Source organism: Ochlerotatus camptorhynchus, unplaced genomic scaffold (genome assembly GCF_037179485.1).
Source record: "Ochlerotatus camptorhynchus isolate MF236.1 unplaced genomic scaffold, CSIRO-AGI_Acam_v1.1 ptg000358l, whole genome shotgun sequence".
NCBI lineage: Eukaryota > Metazoa > Arthropoda > Insecta > Diptera > Culicidae > Ochlerotatus > Ochlerotatus camptorhynchus.
The window spans coordinates 864,891-884,368 of record NW_027040846.1 but is presented as its reverse complement, the minus strand read 5'-3'; the positions used below and the strand labels follow the sequence as shown (position 1 = coordinate 884,368).

Genomic DNA, 19,478 nt, shown 5'->3' with positions numbered 1-19,478 from the left:
TATCTTGATATCTATTACCATAAATTTTATATGCAAAAAATAATGATATTTTACCCGGGTGATCAATTTGCCCCGAATTACGGTACTAATAAGTCATTAGTGCTAAAATATTTCTATGATTGACGATCATTCTCAGCTTCCATGGTAGTGAAAAAATAAGCGATAGCCCTTATTACGGGTGTCGCTTCACGGCGAAAACGATGTGAAGTGACAAGTTATCATTCACGGTTATGTGATTCCCGGGCAAATCAAATGGGAACCACTTCACCTTGAGTGAAAAGCTGTACCTTCACCGTGACACCCGTAATAAGGGCCGATATATCAGCACTGTTACACTCTTACTGTATGTATTAGAACCGTACTAAGCGCATTATAATAAAATGTAACTATTCATATCACGCCTTGTACTTTTCCAGTACCTACAAAGTGAATGCCAATATTCACAGGTATTTTAGTTTTTAAACCAAACTAAACTTAAAGACGTATGTGAATCCACCAATCGGACCGTTGACCTACAATTCCTTAAATCTGTCCAACAAACTTTCCTATTCGTACAAGTGCACATATTCTAACCACTAGGAGGAATAGGTAGCTCTGCTCTAACACCCATTGCTAACGACTACTATCGTATATTGGTATGCGTTTTACCCTGGTATATCTTCTTTTTAGACCACATGACTATACTACTTAATCATATAAGGGACTTCCGAAGCCTGGGAAGATTGAAAAGACTTGATCCTATTCTTCTCATTTTACACCTTCTAAGGAAGTTAAAACATAACATATTCATCTTTGTCCTGTTTGATGCGATTCCTAATGTTGTCCTCTGTTTGACAGAATATTGCCCCTTACTGTTTGACAATTTCAGTCTAACCTTGAACTTTTGTTTGCACTATTTTTTTTAATGTATTCTTTGTTTGTTAAAGTTTTCTCAAACAAAATGTTTGTATCGTTTCAATATAGGTTATGACCCAATTGACTATAGTTAACTAATGAAAAAGAGGTGATCGAAACAGAAACTTTTGGTTCCCTAAGCTCGGACACGTGGTACATCAAGTGGGACTGTTGGCACATTTGTATGATTTCACCCCTCGTTGGAGGCGGTCGTTTCGTAAAGAATGCTGTAAAGACTTTTGCTTGTTCGGAAGAGTTCAGATTGCTGTTCGATACGTAACGTTTGCTAATGCTAAAATCAACTTTCGAGCTCGAATGTACGTATGTTTTGTCCTTGATTGAATTCATATGTGTTTGTGTGCTTTTTTGTAACATGACGTTTGATTTTTGCAGAAGTATAGGCACTTTTAAAAACTATATGTGTAACATCGATTTTGCGAGCTAATGTGTTTTCCTATGTTTTGGATTTCCTCAGGCAGCGCTTAAAGTTCTACTATGTTTCTATACAAGTAGTCTAAAGTTAACAGTGTACTTACATCACCATACAGTCATCACACTCCGCACCGGCGTCATCCTCGCAGTTGCAATCACACAACCCACAATCGGTTCCATCGCCGTCGGTTGTCTCGTACTCACAGCACACGCAGCACGGCTCATCCGTTTGTTCGATTGTCACTTCCGGTGTGGACATCTGCAAATGTAAAGCACACGTCAATCGACATGTTCAAAACTATCGATGCCAAATAGATCGAAACCACCTACCGGTTCGCTTGTTATCACCCCTTCCACGTTGTTTGTTGCGGCGCTGGAGGGCGCTCCTGGGAAGAGCATTTCCGGTGGGAACAGGTAGGTATCGTAAAAATATGCACTATGAGTGTTCTTTATGTGCTGTTTGAGCTTCTCCAGCGACGGCATTGGCATATCACAGAGAGGACATTTGAAATCCATTGTCTAATCGTTACAGCTTCCGTTTTACGGATACGGTATATCTATCGTATCGTTATTATTATTCAAAACTCGAACCCCGTCTTACGTATCTATTAATAGCGTTCCGCACGAGATAACATTACGTACTGCAAAGTTTTCCTGTTTTTTTTTTCTCTTCGCTAGCAGCTTTCCCCGAATCAGCTGTCTGACAGAAGGGCGTAAATCTGTAAAGAGAAAATGCAGTCATTCGTCGTTTCCGGCTTATCCAAACTGCCCAAAAACATGCCACTTACCTCGTGCTCGACTCGAGACGCCGTTTAATGCTGCTTGCGAAGGGTAAATATTTAGAAAAATGTTAACATTTTACGCCTGCAGCTAGGCCTCCGTGCGGGATGTGTGTATGATGTATGGTGAGTGCGAAAAGTGTGTGCCCGATGCTGACAGACCAGACATATTGTCTCGAATGTTGTTTACATGATCGACCACCCACCGCCCGCTTTCGGTTTTGAAAGCGGAGAAGCTTTCTCGGGTATAAGCTTTTTCGAATGTGTTTTGAAGCTTTGCTCATGCGATGTTTTCAGCGATAAGCTTCCAAAGCGCTCAACATACGTAGTGCTATGTGGTTCTACACTCAAAACAGACGAACATTAGGAAAGAGCGAGGGGGGTGACACATCTAAATCTCAATTCTAGATACTCAACAAATCTCACACTAGTGAATCAATCTTCGAAAAATCTTCTTTTATTTCTCGCATCTACTTGCATCGCGCATAATATTTTTGCAGGAAATCTTCAGAATCGTCATCAATCTTCTTTCTATCTATTCAGCGTGTGCGCAGCAAAGCACAGCAAAACACAATTTTCCCTGCATCGTAGATAGAGTCGCCCCCCTCGGGAGAGAGTCAGTTCTCTATACCTCTATAGTCTATATTGCTGTATGTGACCATGACTCTATATCTTAATTTATGTCTAACTCGATGGTCCCGGAAGCAAGTCAAACGTCAAATACATCCAATCTAGGTATGGGTTTCTGAAAACTTCTGGATATTTTTCTTACGAGAAGTATTTCCTAAAACAGACTGTAGCGAACTACTTTCAGAAACAACATTTTCGTACAAAGTATTCACAAGATGATTTACTGTTGGACTGGTTCGTTCATTGAGGTAGCTATCATACATTTTATTAACATATTTGGAAAGTCTCCGATGAGCTCATTACAGAAAATTATATCAGCAATTAGGTGTACAACTTCCATAAATATCTACTATACATTCAAAAAGGGCGCACAATTGTTAGGGTGACACACTTGCCCCACCATAACCTATTCTATAATAGTAGTATAAATATGCAGATTGCTTCAACTTACTTCGCTATAAATATATTTTTTCGGAATTATGAAATCATTAGATGTTATAATTATATGTTGTACCGTGTAGTACGCGCTCTACCTGCAGTCATCGCTCTTTTTTTTTAATTTGCTGAAAAAGTTTACAAATAAGTTTAAACATTCATTTTACCGGCTAATGCACTAATTTTAGATGCCTGCTAGTAATTTGAAACGTTCTACACATTATTATTACTATTATCGAAAAAAATATTGTTTACATCCATATGAGCGGTGAAACTCAATCGAGGGTTCCGTTTACCGGCCAATATAAAAATAAACATAAAATAGTCATTACGAACACATTTTCAAAAGGTCATAACTTTTATTTTTTCCTCTATTCCTTCAAGATAGTGTAAAAATATTCTCTATACACCTATACAAAATATTATGCTAGCGTTGTAAACATAATTTTGCTCTAAAGTGAGCGGTGAACGGGCGCCACACGCATGATGACCAGCAAATTTCGATTTGCATTGTCCCGGTGTTTTCCCGGAGTTTTGGTTCTCAAATTTCCTTCAGAATAAAATCCCTTTTTTTCTTTGATTTGTTTTCGTCGATCTTGTTTTCCGTACTGAAGACCAATGCTACCGACGCCAGGGATGCAGCTCCCACACCTGGACCCTACCTAACGACCCACGAACTCATGAACCGGGGACCAACGGCTTTACTTTCCTTCAGAAGGATCAGATCGTGATCAGAGATTTTATGCCTCAGAAAAACCCGACGGCACTGACTGCGATTGAACCTAGGCCCTTTGGAACGAGAGGGTCACGCTTAGCACTACACCGCCGGCGCCACTAAATATTTTCCGTTCACAGAGTTTCTTTAATATTAATTTGAGATTATCTCTCAGCGTCCATTGACAATTTCTTTACAACATTTCAGAACACTCCAAAAAATTCCTAAGATTTGCTTCGGAAGAATTCACTGATGCTTCCTTCAATAATTTTATTTAAAATTTGCCTGTAGCCTCCATAGATTTCCATGCAATTCACCTACTAACTTACAATTCTGTTCATAATTATCTGGAAGCTCCCCTCTAAATTCTTCTGAAAATTCACTTGGGATTCTCCTTAGAATTCTCTAGAAATTATTCTAGAGAAAAGAGCACCCCGGAATTCCTTTGGAATAGTTTCCTGAAAATTCAATTCATTTTTAACGTTTAGAGATTTTCAATCAAAACCATTAGTCGAAGTTTAACCACAGACAAACAGACATAACACTCACAAGTTGTTCATCGAACAAGCATTTAAGGGTCAATTTGAAAGTATCTCAGTTGGTAGTACTGCCACCTGTGGCGTGCATAGTCAATTCCCTCGCGTTTGACGTTCACACACTACCGCCATCTGTTCAGCGTACTACCCACCACAGTGTACTCAACAGATGGCGGTAATGTTTTAGCGACGATGTTTTACAATGAGAAATATTCAATGTGTTATGTCTGTTTGTCTGTGGTTTAACATTTATTTAAATTTAGTAGGGTAAATGGATGTAAATGTCGGCCTAAATGCCCCTCATTTGGGCACATACATAAATTCAGCAATCGACTAAATTTTCAATAGCGACAAAAAATATCCATTGGTAACGTCCAATGACGCGTTCATCTAGATAAAATTGATAAAAAGCAGATTTTTAGCAATGGGCCCAATCTTAGATCCATAGGCCGACATTAGAGCCATTTCCCCTATATTTATTATTATTATAGTCCATCTGACTTGATAGTCTCAATGAAACACTTAAATCTAAATGTAGTCACTCATTAAAAATTAAAAATTGGCCAACAGCAAACGATGACGAAACATCGAGGCATTGATGTCAAAGTCAAATAGGTCAGAGGCTTCGTTGAATTGATGAATCACGGCGACAAAGGAACTGTTTGCAGCATAGTTGGTTGCATGTACTACTTCATGTAGCAAGGTTCTCGGACGGAGTGTTCGGGCAGGAGCATACAGATTAATTTTGGCCAGTAACTCAGGAACATCATATTCTGCGAGTAAAACTTTAGCAACGAAGACGACCTGCGATATGTTTCGTCGCTTAGCAAGAGTATCCAAACCCAGTAAACGACAGAGGTCAGCATACGGTGGTAAATTCAGCGGGTCACTCCATGGAAGATAGCGCAGTGCGTATCTGATGAATTTGCGTTGAACAGCTTCGAATCGTCCACTCCATACAGCCTGGTAGGGATTCCAGACAACACACGCGAATTCCAGTAGTGAGCGTACCAATGAACAGTAAAGGGCTTTAAAACACAGAGGATCACGAAATTCCTTAGATATCTTGAACATGAATCCAAGCTGTCGATTAGCTTTGTCGATCGTGGTTGAGAAGTGGCGAGTGTATGTGAGCTTTTCATCCAACATGACACCGAGGTCTTTAACGTGATCGACACGTTGAACTGCAGTTCCAGCAACGTTATAATCAAACAAAATGGCAGTCCTAGTTCGACGGAAACTAATTACGCAGCACTTTGAGACGCACAGGACCATAAAATTACGTTCACACCAATCATTAAAGATTTCAAGAAGGTTTTGTAGTTCTAAACACTCGACATAGCCTCGAACGACTAGATAAATCTTCAAGTCATCGGCAAAAAACAATTTACCTCCTCGTAGTAGAATAAACGTTACATCGTTCACAAATAAAGAGAAGAGCATTGGTCCCAAAGTGCTACCCTGTGGAACTCCTGATCTATTCGAGAAACAGTACGATGAGTAGTTTCCAATGCATATAGTAACTTTACGTTGCACGAGGTACGATCTAAGCCAGCTGCAGAAGGAAACAGAACATCCAATTTTTTCAAGCTTTGCTAGCAGAACGTCGTGCACAACTCTATCAAACGCAGCTTTAAGATCAGTGTAGATGGCATCCACTTGAAGTTTCTTGCATACATTTTCCATACAGAACGACGTAAAGCTGACGAGATTAGTTTCCACGGAGCGGCCAGGAAAGAAACCATGTTGACATGTACTTATGTAATGCTTGCAGGAAGCAAACAATCTCTCATTTATCAGCGACTCAAACACCTTAGATTCAACCCCAAGCGAGGTAATCCCACGGTAGTTTTCCACATTGCGTTTGTCTCCTTTCTTGAAAACAGGGAACATAGTAGACCGTTTCCATAGTGCGGGAAATTTCTGTTGACGAAGTGACAGGTTGAAGAGCAAGGACAACAGAGCAGCTAAGATATCGGAGCATTTTTTTAGGACTGCAGATGGAATAACACTCGGACCTGGTGAAAATGATGATTTGGTTTTACTCATCACAGAGAGAACCATTTGTACATCTACGGCAAAAACATCCATGTTTACGACGTCGGTTGGCACATCACGGACGGCTCGCTCAATTTCTGCTTGCGATGGGGAGTCATTCGAGAAGACGCTTAAGAAGTGCCTAGCAAATAGGCTGCATTTGTCCTCAGTTGTCAATGCTACGTCATTGCCGAGAAACATTTTTGACGGCAGTCCAGTTTCCTTCCTCTTAGTATTCACAAACGACCAGAATCCCTTGGGGTGGCATTGCAGATTATGTTGAGTACGAATTACATACTTCTTGTAAAGAAGCTTGTTGTAGTGGCGATAATCATTGCTGGCCATTGAAAAATTTCGCTTGGTAAGGGTACATCGTCGATGAGTGAGAGCACGGAGAGCTCTAGATCGCACTCGTTTCAGGTTGCGGAGAGTAGCGTTAGACCAAGGTGGTTTTTTTGGAGGTTGGCACTTCGGTACTGAAGCACAAACACAGTCGCTCAACAGGCTATTATAGCGAGCGGCTGCTGTTTCGATATCAAGGTCATTCAACACGTTCCAGTTGATCCGGGACAAGGAACGTCTCAGCAAACGGAAATCGGTCTTCCGGAAATTGAGCCGAGTGGCAGTCATGGTTTCATCAAAACGAATTTGAGATCCGTTCGCGATAGATATATCCAAAGCAGGGTGGAAATTGTCAAGAGGAACGATGACATCAGGCGCTTCAACGACGACACAGTCCAGAAGTGCACTTTCGCTAACAAAAACCAAGTCAAGAAAACGAGACTGGAAATTGGGAACAAGGTTTATCTGGCTCAGTCCATGAAAAGCCGTGCCGTCAACAAGCAAGCGGCTGGCAGGAGTAGTTGAAGATGCAATCGGATCTGGAAACGCATAACCCTGGCCTGAGGGTGACCAGCTAAGCCCAGGCTGATTAAAATCACCAAGCAGAAGAAGCACATCCGTTATATCAGCCATGGACGATGCAAATTCTGTAGCATCCAGATGAAGCTGCATTGTGGTGCAGTCATGTCGACGTTCAGGGGGAATATACACCGCTCCAATGAGGATGTCCCGCGAAGTGAGGCTGACCTTAACCCAAACCGCTTCAATTGTAGTAAATAGTTCGTTGGAGATTACGCAGGAGGCGATTTCGTTGGAAACAGCGATGAGCACACCACCACCGCGAGTACGAATGCTGTTGGATGAATTACGGTCTAATCTGTAGACAGTAAAAGAGTCACCAAACAGTTGCACTGAATTGATCCTCCCATCGAGCCAAGTTTCCGTGAATACATAAACGTCATATTCCCCGTCAAGCGCAGCCAGATAAACATCGTCCAATTTAGTCATGAGCCCCCTGGTGTTCTGATAGTAGACACGTAAACCGCTAGAGGGTTCGGTGCGAGCCGTGTCAATGATAACTTGTCCAGGATCCGCACGAGAGAACGGTGAACTATCAGGCAGCGAAAGATCACCTGACGTAGAAAGGCTCGAAGTGGTGGCCATAAGTGAAGATGAACTGAAACGAAGTGGCGGATCAACAGTTGAATTCACATGGACGAGTTCATACTTGCCGTAAACGAGTGGTTGGAAGACCCCTTCACCAGGCCCACACACAGGGCCGGGACGGCTGCAGGTCGCTGGCGGGAATGGCTCGACTGTGGCGGGGGGCTCGGGGGCTTCCATGATGCCAACGGCAGTGCGTCCCAGTAAACAAACAGAAGTTGATTCATCATAATGGTGTAAGTCGTCAATCTTCGGCAGGACTAGATCAGAGGATCTGAATGCTTCTTCCGGTGAATTTTCTGTGGAGCGTCTCGGCTTCTGGTATGGTGGGGCTGGTATACTGTTAATGTTATCTTCAGACCACAATTGTCGAGGAGCAGACATATACAATGGCACTCTGGAAACCAAGAATTTTTCAGACAGAGCAGTTGTTGCTTGCTGATTATACTTGCCTACAGTTGGAGTTTGGAAGACCCCCTCTCCTAACTCAAACGCAGGGCTGGGACGACTGTTGAACGCTGGCAGCATAGGCTCGACTGCGATGATAGGATCAGGGGCTTCCACAAGGCTAGTTGCAAGTGTGCGTCCGAGTGTCGAGTTGAATAAAGCAGGTTGTGCTTTTATCGGAAATAAATTCGCAAATAAATTCAAAATTTCTAATTTTAACACGGGAAAAAAGAGTTCCCATATTCACAACCACAGCCGTAAACCATAGTTCACGGTGTATATTTGAGAAAATTTTGTTCTGGATAGTTGGCCGAGATTTTTTTTTTTCCGGGAAGTCTAAGTCCAAAGTCTGGATGTTCCCCCCCCCCCCCCCCCAGACTGATCATTCTTGTATGAAATTGGTTCCAAACGTAAACAAACCCTGTATACGTTTGGCATCTGTTATGCGAGGTAGGCGACGATTGTTCGTATTTCACAGCCACCTCCCCCCTGCTAGAAAAGAGAAGATGATTAAACGTCAAAAAGGTCAGTAAAACAAAATCTGCCAGGTGGTTGCACCTTTTAAAAACGTACCATAATCATAACAAGATGCACACACTCGAAAATAATTTTGTTTATTTTATGTTAAGTTTCAGGAACCAATTGGTAGAAATCTGTACTAAATCTGTATTAAGTTTAGAATATCTGTATAATGTCTGTAGTCTGCATTGGGCATGTACGAGACTTCAAAAATCTGTATAAATACAGACATATCAAGAAAACAACAAAATTGTTGGCAAGCTGCTTCACGAAGTAACGCCGACGATGATACACGTGTGTTAATGGGAATTTGTTTGTTATGTCTTTTCTCGATTCCGTTCAAGCTATGTCCTCAACCGTGTATATTACAACAAAGCTGGCATCCTTCTACAACTCCGAACAAGCTTTATAACAGAGACGGTTTGTCGTGGTAGTAGTAGCAAGCGTTTTGTCTTCATCGTTGGTTGCTTTATGTGTTTGGATTCGCTGTCCAAGAGTGTTAAAGTGACCATGATAAAAAAAAAGTTTTGGCTCTTGAAAACGATTTTAAATTGGCTCACTACTTGACTAGCCTATTGGTCCCAAGCAAATCGACTAACGTACCCCATTCTAGTATAAATTCCAGTACCACACTATGTTTTTTTTTTCCTTTATTTAACGTCGGTCTCTGTTCCGCAATCCAGTGCCAATCACCGACGGACATCGATTGCCATCCATTGACGGCAACCGAAAGTGCAGGAAGGCAGCTTCCACACCTGCGTAGAATATCGCACCCATTCAAACACACATGGAGCTTCCGTCTGCAGCATCCAATCTCTTCACAAACACCTGGCGTGGAAACTTCGTCAAAAGTCTCTGGGAACCTCCGTTGGCAGCGTCTGAATTTTCGAGGGGAGTTTCGATGGACTTTTCAGATATTCACGGCGGAGAGGGTTCCGAGAGGTTTCGGCGGAGATTTTCGGTACTGCCAAAGGAGGTTCCAGTGAGCTTCGACGGAGTTTTCTCGCGTTTTCGGCGGAGGTGGCTCTGCACGATTCCGGTGGAGATTTTTAATGCTGCCACCGGAAATTTCGACGGATTTTTTTCTGCGGAATAATTTTCTCAAGTCACGAGTGTGGATTTGAGCGAACCGAAGCGAGCCACAAAAAAGGACAAAACCCTTCATGTACACATGCATGTATTGGAGGGAGGTGTCACTTAGAACTACACACAGAAAAAAATGCACTGAGAAAATGCATTTAAATTTTTTGTTATGATAAACACCTCAAGTGATCTGCCCCTAGGTGAATAATCAAGCAGTCAATAATTTACAATTTTATGAGCAGATAGAAGTATCAATTAGAACACGTGGAATTGATAAGAAATATCTGTCGGATCAAATTGCATAATATTGACTGCTTCTATATATACGTTCCATTATTTATTTCAAATTCACGTAAAAAATACGTGAACAGCATTGTAAGCCAGGCGGAATATCACGTTAAAGTTACCAATTTCACAGTAGTTTTCACCCCATTTTCACGTAAGAAGTAAGTGGAAATCAGATCTGATTTACCTGACTAATCACGAAGCTAAATTCCGGTAAAAGAAACATGAGAAATAAGGTGAACAATAACCATACATGTTTTCACGTAAATCGGACGTGAAAGTTTTTCCGAGTGTAGTAAGTACATTTGAATCAGCTGCACGCTATTTCAAAACTACCCCAATTTAGGTAGAATCCACTCAGATCGGTCAAAACTGAACCTACCAAAAAATGGGTAAACTATGTGACAAGTTGATAAATGGACAACATCGACATAAATCCGATAGACTTGTAGCTGTTGTAGTTTTTTCGCTATGGGCTCTTAAGCTGGGTTTAGATAGGGCAAGTCAAATGATCAACTCAGTTGAATTCAATTGGCTTGCAAAGTTGAGCCTGGTTCAACTTTTTTCAATTCAAGTGAGTTGATCAAGTCAATTGAATGGCATGGTTTACACGTTCAATTCGCGTTCAAGTCAGTTGAATTCAACTGACTTGATCAATTGACTTGCCCTATCTAAACCCAGCTTTATGGATTGGTATTTTTTGCGACATTTTCAGATCATCAGAAACTCATCGAGTACACTGTAAAGTGATGGTGTACTTGACAATCGATTCTCATTTTCACTAAAAATGCCAATGGGACTGTTATGCCGCACAGGGCAGTGTAGCCTATAGTGAAAAAAGAATTCCATTCATGTCCTCTAATATTTTAAATTTGCTTGACGCGGATCCAATTTACAATATGCATACAAAACTATTCACTCGCTTTATTTGAGCTTTAAAATAAATACATATGAATAATACCTATGTTAGTTCGAGTTTTCTTGTTAGTCTTATCACTAAAAACAGCTTAAAATTTGAGTAGCTGCTAAAACACTTCTGTAAAAAATACGCGTGTAAAATCTTCCAGCGTAATGCATAACCAAAATTCCTACACACTACTTCTAGGTAGACCAAAGTTGTAGCATATGTTTGCTCTACATAATTACACAGTCACAATCGCAGTCGCAATCCCCGCAGCCACCGGCATCGGTACCACCCGCGTCCGCTCCAATATCTCCTCCGCAGCAGTCACAACAGTCACACTCGCAGCAACCGTCATCGGGCACGGGGGCCGGTTCGATAAAAACGTCCGCTGAAGAAACCTACAATTAAGATAACACAAATTTTAGTGACCGTCAGCTTTGCAGCGCTAATTGAATCCATATTTACCGGTTCGGTAGTGATAACCGTAGCAGGAGTCTCGCTCTCCACGACCGTTGTGGTTCCGCCAGGGAAGATCAAAACCGGCGGCACCAGGTAGGTATCGTAGTAGTACGAGGTATGAATCGCCTTCACGTGTTCTTTGAGGTCATCGTTTGTAGCAAAGTATGTCTCACACAGTGGGCACTTGAAGCTTAGATCCATACTTGTTCGATGGATGGATGGATGGATGGATGGATGAACTCACTTGTCACTTCAAGCGGAAGCAATTTTTCTGTAATCGCCTGTTTCGCAGCAATAACCCTTATCGATAGCGATTAAAAAAAGTACGCTGTCACACACAGGAATAGCACTACATTTTTCAGCGTTGGTATGACGTCATCGTCTCTTCTCAACCGCGAATGAAGTAATCCATCCGACGATTTGGCACCAGATATTTTTGCAGTATCCTAGTACGAGCGACGGGTGTCCAGATGCTCAACATACCAAACACCGGCCAAAAAAACAATCCGCTCAGATCGGCCTAATTCTAGCAACTGAGGGTGAGAGCACTCGCTTCGCGTTGTTGTTTACATTGAATTCAAATGTATATATATTTCCTTTCCCTTCAGTTTGTTTCCCCCTTCTGATGGGTTGGGTGCTCAAGATCGATCATATAAACCGAAGCGAGGTTGAAAGCTTTGGAGGCGCAGTGTATGAAGTGGGATTCTTCGTTATATTTTATCTGGAGGCACACGTTAGGGCAATTGTAGCATCTAATTGTAATTAGTCAGTGAAAGATGCTTAGAATAAGTAATTTGTTCTTACCTAAATACAACTAAATTACAATACCGTTCAATGTATCCAAATCAAAATCATATCTTTAACCGTCAAAATGCACATCGTAAACTTGTTTTTTTAAACATGCACCTTGTGTCTATGGGACTGATATGCGATTGGAGAGTGTAGAGGTAGTGAAAAACTAATGCTAAGGAATGTAAGTTTTTATTCGTTTTGTTATGACAAAATCATCAAAAATCACACTGCTTACCTACATAAAATATATGTACACGGCGAATCAGAACAACCCAAATTTGAGTTCAGTTTACACATAATTGCCAAAGGTTCAGAAGCTCAGCGATGAGTAAATTTGCCTCAAATTTTTCTGTGGAAAACCTCAAAAATCTGCCGGAAAATTAGGAAATTTGACGAAAATTTTACTCAGTCTAACAGTATTACTAAGAGTTACCTCTATGGTATTACCAATGGAATAAGTGAATCCAATCTTTACTTTCTCATATTCGGAAATTTGTTCCAGGACAAAACTGGAAAAACCTGGACAAATATGAGGCAAAAGGTATTTATGAGTAAGCTAAACTCGAATTTGGGTCGTTCTCATTCGCCGTGTAGGTACATCAGTCGACGCATGCAAATTCTCAAAGAGTACAAACTACCCGTATCTGGGACTCAAGGTCCTGTCTTCCTACTTTGCATTCATATTTTTATTTTTTAATTTTTTTTTTAATTTTCAAGATTTCAAGTTTTAATGTAGCGAATGACACTGGAAAACCCAGTGGGCGCGACACATCTTAATCTCAATCCTAGATGCTCAAAAATCTCAAGCTTGCGATGATTCGAAAATTCTACTTCCTTCTTTTTGTAAAAAATCATCAAATCTTTAATAAACCAGTGCCAACATTTCAAAGGGGCGTAATTGCATTTGTAAACAATGGCTTTAGCCGTCGATTTCTCGCGAATGAAAGCTCACTCATGAAAAATAATGACACCAGCAGGTAGAGGAATGTTTCCTCTACCAGCTAGCATTGTTATTTTGAAGAGGTACGATTTCATTCGCGAGAAATTGACGGCTAAAGTCATTGTTTACAAAAGCAATTACGCCCTTTGAAATGTTAGCACTGAAATGTTCTTTCTACTCGGCGTAAGTGCAGCTCAGTACAGCAAACGAAATCTTTCCTGCATCGAAGAATAAGTCACCACCCTCGGAAAAACCTATTGAATAGCAGCAGTGTGTCACAGGAATCACCATCAAGAAGAGCGTCTTCGGCATTTCGCGTCACCAAGCATACCAAACAGGTATTTCGACAGAAACCAAAAACATCGCATTCTTCTGTCTACGTTCGACACTGTGCGTTCGGTGTTATAGAATCGTAGCCATAGTCATATTCATCAGCATCGCCAATTTCTCGGTGATCGACGAAGACGTCGCGGGCATGGCAATAAGGGAATGCAGCATATTGCATGCCGTTAAATTAAACCAATTAGTAATGCAGTGTATAAATATGGAATCTAACAAACCGATGTCAAAAATAATGTCTCGTCCAATCCGTGCGCTAACAAGACGCTGAAGTGCGAAGCGCCTACATATCCGCTTGAGCGTTTGAACTTTAAGAGTTGAAATTAAAGTAGGTATACCGTAAACCGGGGGCATATTGATTACGGTTTAACGTAAACGTAACGTCGATCTACATAATAACGTATCATATTGGTTGGATTTATCTCAAAATTAAAAATATCGATATGGGGTGAAATAGGTCAACCCTTCAAATAGCTTCCAACAGTATTTATAGTAAATGTTTGTATGGGTTCCGTGAATCCGAATCAGACCGAAGAATCCTTGTGCAAAGCATATTTAGGCGAAAATGCCTAAATAGTTGCGCCTAGATGTAGGCAAGGTTTAAAAAATCGACAAAAATTTAACGAAACTCCTCCAATTTAATTACATTGGAAACTTATTTTTCGTAATATTTTGAATAATTCGCATTCAGCTACACATAGATTAAGCAAAAACTACTTTTAATCTAATGACAACAGCCGCTACTGCCCTACGATCGTTTATTTGAACGATATTGGAAGCTTTTGAACGCCAGTAAAATAAAATGTAGGGGGAATGGATGTAATGTCGGCCTAAATGCCCTTAATTTGGGCCCATACATAAATTCAGCAATCAACTAAATTTTCAATAGCGACCAAAAATATCCATTAGTCCCGCCCAATGACGCGTTCATCTAGATAAAATTGATAAATAGCAGATTTTTAGCGATGGGTCCAATCTTAGATCCATAGGTCAACATTAGAGCCATTTCCCCTAGATAAAAAAAAATCATTAGATTTGAAATACAATGAAATACAATAAAAATTTAGCTTGATATGTATTACCGAAAATTTTATACGGAAAAGCTGAAAATGCAAGGCTTTTTGATCAATTTGCCGGCGGATTACGGTACCTATAGCATACTCTATACTACCAGATTCGCGGTCACACACGAGATTGGGTCACATGAAATAGAACTGAAAGCTACAATAACAAGCTAAGGTCAACCACTTGGCTCAGGATAGAGTCACGTACTTGGGTGTCTTATGTACGTATAGGTTAAGTTGTTAAGTGGCTACTGCTGAGCGCCGCAAAATAAATCAATTGGAAAGCGAGATCAACGAAAATGATTGAGTCGAACACGTGCAGCTCGCTATCGAAAATGTGCGACAATATTTAGCTGTATATATTTTAATACGCCAAGTATATAGCCTCTATTTCTGCCTCGTAGAATGATAAGTAATAATGTTATATTGTTGGTAAATACTTCTATTCTAGTTGATATAATCACATAACAATTTGAAAACAAAATTTAACTAACCAATTGACTTTTGAAATTTAGTTCACTGATGGCATAACCAAACTTCGAAATATCATAACCGTGATAATAATCATGAATGCAAGGAAAAATTCAGAAAATTAACACCTCCTTGCTCCTATAACTTCTGGCCAAAATAAATATTAACTTCTATCTTCTAGCCGTTGTTCGTAAACAACTTTTCACCAGTACAAACACTTATACCCCTAACAGCTCCTAATTAGTTAAGAGACCCGTGTTCATCATATTAAGCTTGGCAAAGGTCAAGCAACGGAATTCACAAAAGTTTGCAGAGGAATCCATATTTTCCCAGACCGTCGTCGACGCCCTGTAAGTGAAACAGAGAGATCATAGCATCAGTTTCAATCGTATAGCTAGGCAACATTTTTTGTAGGACGCAAGCACAATACAATGGGACAACAGAACATATTTTTATTCGAACTCCCATTTACGCCTTCTGCTTCTGCAGTGCAGTCGCAATATCTCAACCGAGTTGCCCATCATCATCTCTCTGCCCAATACCGCCCGGAGAACGCGACAGGATATGCTGATAAGCTGAAAAGTAAGTCCATGTTAGATGCAATCCAAACTGGAGTTAAATTTGCTAATAACATAGCCAACTTCTCATGACTCGCCCCTGATAATGATGTCTTCTGTTTCACTATCCCAGCCAGAGTCGCTGCTAGTCTCAAATTACGACTCCACCATGCTACTATACCGATTTTTAGTGGTTTGTTTGAACTTGCTACTTTCTTGTGCTATATCCTGCCATCCTTCAATGGGAATTTCGCTCCTCTCCACGTCCTGTCGAATACAGGTTTTGCCAGGTATATGCCGGTCTTCCAATTTTCTTGGGTTCTGGTACTCTGTACTTGAGTGCCGTTTTTAAAATTCCGCCTGGATCGCTGCTAAGGATGTGCCCGTAGTAGTTGAGCCTTGATATTCTTATCTTTTTGTTTATCGTATATCCCACCCATCCACTCGGGGGCAATGTGGCCACTACTACTACTCTCTCGTGGACCCCCTCTTCGTGATGATTGTTTCAGAACGTGAGTGGATCATGGTCTTCCAATTTTCTTCTTCTCCGAGATCCCATATCCCAAAGGGCTTTCTTGATAATCTGTTATGATGGTTTTGTTTTTACGAAAATAAAATGATGGTATATCCCTCTAGCATGGTTATATATTGTTCTTGATTTGTTTTCCGTCGATCTTGTTGTCTGTGCTGAGCACCAATGCTACCGACGCCAGGGAGGCAGCTTCCACACCTGGACCCTACCTATCGACCCATCAACTCATGAACCGGGGACCAACGGCTTTACTTCCCTTCCGAAGGAAGGCGTGATCAGAGATGTTATGCCTCAGAACATCCCGGCGGCGCCGACTGGGATTGAACCCAGGCCTGCTGAAGTGAGAGGTAATCACGCTTACCACTACACTACCGACACAGCTATACTTTTCACGTTGACCACTAAATGGGAATATTTTTTGGCTACATGACATTAACGAAAATGTTACGTGAAAAGTAGTATGGACGAAAGCTACCTATGTTTTCACATAGATCGAACGTGCATATTTTTTAGAGTGTACAGCTTGGGATGACAGGCGAGACAGGCCCAACAAGCCGCCCTGGAAAAAAACATAAAGTTGCAAATACTGACGAAAGAAATATGGATCGGAACAATCGGTACAGACCTATGCGACTAAATAAGGACTACGATTGGAAACTCGGAACATGGAACTGCAAATCGCTCGGTTTCCCGGGCTGCGATAGGTTAATCTATGACGAACTTCAACCACGCAACTTCGAAGTCGTTACACTGCAGAAACTTTGCTGGACGGGACAAAACCCAAGCAGCACACTTCGATCGAAATAAGCTGCTGCAACTTGATTGTGACTGGAATAAGTGGCACACAAGTAACCACAATTGTTCAGTGACATGTGTGCTGCTAGGGAAGGTATGGAAAAGCGTGCATCGAGCGACTACTTTCTACCAGAGCTGTAGCCAGTGCTGCACAATTTCGACAATACACGGTGATACTCAAAATTCTGCTTTGGTCACTCGTTTGAGCTAACAGTCATCGTCAAGGCAAACCATGTCAATTTTCAGTGTCATTTTTGTCAGTGACGAACATGTGCTGATTTGTTTATTAGCTAAATTTAAAATGAAATTAAATGGCTTGAGGAAAACAATTACATGGAGCCATTAAAGTGAACAAGCATCTACGTCCTGAACAGCTTGGATAACAATAATGTGACTCAGAATGCAAGAAATTACCCTTTCTGTTACCAGGTAAATCTTAGTCATTGACGAAAAAATGAATGAGATTTTGACAAAGATTTTTTTTTGAGGATCAAGTCTATCATTGACTATGTGAAAAACAATTTTGTCAATATCGCGCAAAAGTCTGTCAATGACAATGACAAATCTCAGCACTGGCTGTGGCACCACCAACGAGCTGGGAACCGGCTTTGTAGTGCTGGGTAAGATGCGCCAACGCGTGATTGGTTGGCAGCCGATCAACGCGAGGATGTGCAAGTTGAGGATTAAGGGCCGTTTCTTCAATGTGCACTACCGTTACTATATCAACGTGCACTGCCCACACGAAGGGAGACCCGACGACGAGAAAGAAGCGTTCTATGCACTGTATAGACCGGCAATCGGGTAAAACAACCTGCATGCCGTATCGAACGACAACGGCCAACGATGCGTGAACTTTGCAGCCTCTCGGGGTATGGTAGTTCGAAGTACCTTTTTCCCCCGCAAGGATATCCACAAAGCCACCTGTAGATCACCTGACCAACACACAGAAAACCAAATCGATCACGTTCTAATCGACGGGAAATTCTTCTCCGACATTATCAACGTCCGCACGTACCGCAGTACGAACACAGATTAGGACCGCTATCTAGTTGCAGTATGCATGCGCTCAAAACTCTCGACGGTGCATAACACCCGTCGAAGTCGAACACTGCGACCCAATAATGAGCAATTACGGGACGCCGGATTTGTCCGGGACTACGCGCAGCAGCTGGAAGTTACACTACTCACGGAAGAGCAGCTTGGCGCAGCTTCTCTTGAAGATGGCTGGAGGGACATCCGGTCTGCCACAGGTAGTACTGCTGCAGCGGCACTAGGTAGAGCGATCCCGGCGAGAATGTTGCGAGAATGTTGCAACACCGCACGAGATTCAATGTGGAGCGATGCAGACAAGCGCGGAACAGACAAAACTCGGTTTACCGAAGGAAGAAGCGTCAGCAGGAAGACCGAGATCGCGAGGCGATGAAAAATCTGTACCTTGTAAACGACACACGAAAGTACTACGAGAAGCTAAATAGTTCGCGCAAAAGCTTCGTGCCGCAAGCCGATATGTGCTAGGACTTGGATGGTAACCTTCTCATGAACGAGTGTGACGTGATTGAGAGGTGGAAGCAGTACTATGACGAGCACCTCAACGGTGAAGCAGCAGAAAACGAAGGTGGCACGTCAACAGACCTTGGAGCACGCGCAGAAGACGACAGGCTACCGGCCCCTGCTCTTCAAGAAGTTGAGGAGGAGATCGGTCGGCTGAAGAACAACAAAGCAACTGGAGTAGATCAACTACACACTTAGATTTTTTTTGCCGAGATGGGCACAACCGAGCAGCTCGGCAATCTATTTTGCTGGATCTCAGTGAAAAATCTGCCGAGATTCAGTTAACAAACGGGAATTCTTTTAGATCTCAAACATAAATTTTGCTGAGATCTCAGTCAAAATAAATGCCGAGCCTGCTCGGTGGTGTCAAACTCGGCAAAAAAATCTAAGTGTGTACCAAGTGAGCTTTTAGAATACGGTGGTGAAGCACTGGCTAGAGCGCTGCAATGGGTAATTGCCAAGATATTACCGGAGGAGTGGATGGAAGGTGTCGTATGCCCAATCTACAAAAAGGGCGACAAGTTGGATTGCTGCAACTACCGCGCGATCACACTGCTGAGCGCCGCCTACAAGGTACTCTCCCAGAGTTCGTGGGGCAATACCAGACGGGATTCATGGGTGCCCGCGCTACCACGGACCAAATTTTCGCGATTCGGCAGGTTCTGCAGAAATGCCGCGAATAAAACGTGCCCACACATCTTTTGTTCATCGATTTCAAATCCGCATACGACACAATCGATCGAGATTGGTCAAGGCGACGATGGATCGAGTGATGT

The 19,478-nt window shown here is 41.9% G+C and overlaps 2 protein-coding genes across 2 annotated transcripts; both read right to left on the bottom strand.

Annotated features, from left to right (window-relative positions):
* Window positions 1-511: 511 nt before the first annotated feature.
* LOC135709357 (uncharacterized) lies at window positions 512-2,214 on the bottom strand. The gene is made up of 3 exons (XM_065231668.1): window positions 2,115-2,214; window positions 1,657-2,045; window positions 512-1,585 (listed from the first exon to the last, which is right to left on the bottom strand). Exons 2-3 carry the CDS (start codon window positions 1,840-1,842, stop codon window positions 1,427-1,429), a joined length of 345 nt encoding a protein of 114 aa, XP_065087740.1. The 5' UTR covers window positions 1,843-2,045; window positions 2,115-2,214; the 3' UTR covers window positions 512-1,426.
* Window positions 2,215-11,231: 9,017 nt separating this feature from the next.
* Window positions 11,232-12,291, bottom strand: LOC135709356 (uncharacterized). Its single transcript, XM_065231666.1, has 2 exons — window positions 11,668-12,291; window positions 11,232-11,600 (listed from the first exon to the last, which is right to left on the bottom strand). The coding sequence occupies exons 1-2, from the start codon at window positions 11,860-11,862 to the stop codon at window positions 11,433-11,435; spliced, it is 363 nt and encodes a 120-aa protein (XP_065087738.1). The 5' UTR covers window positions 11,863-12,291; the 3' UTR covers window positions 11,232-11,432.
* Between the last annotated feature and the right edge of the window lie 7,187 nt (window positions 12,292-19,478).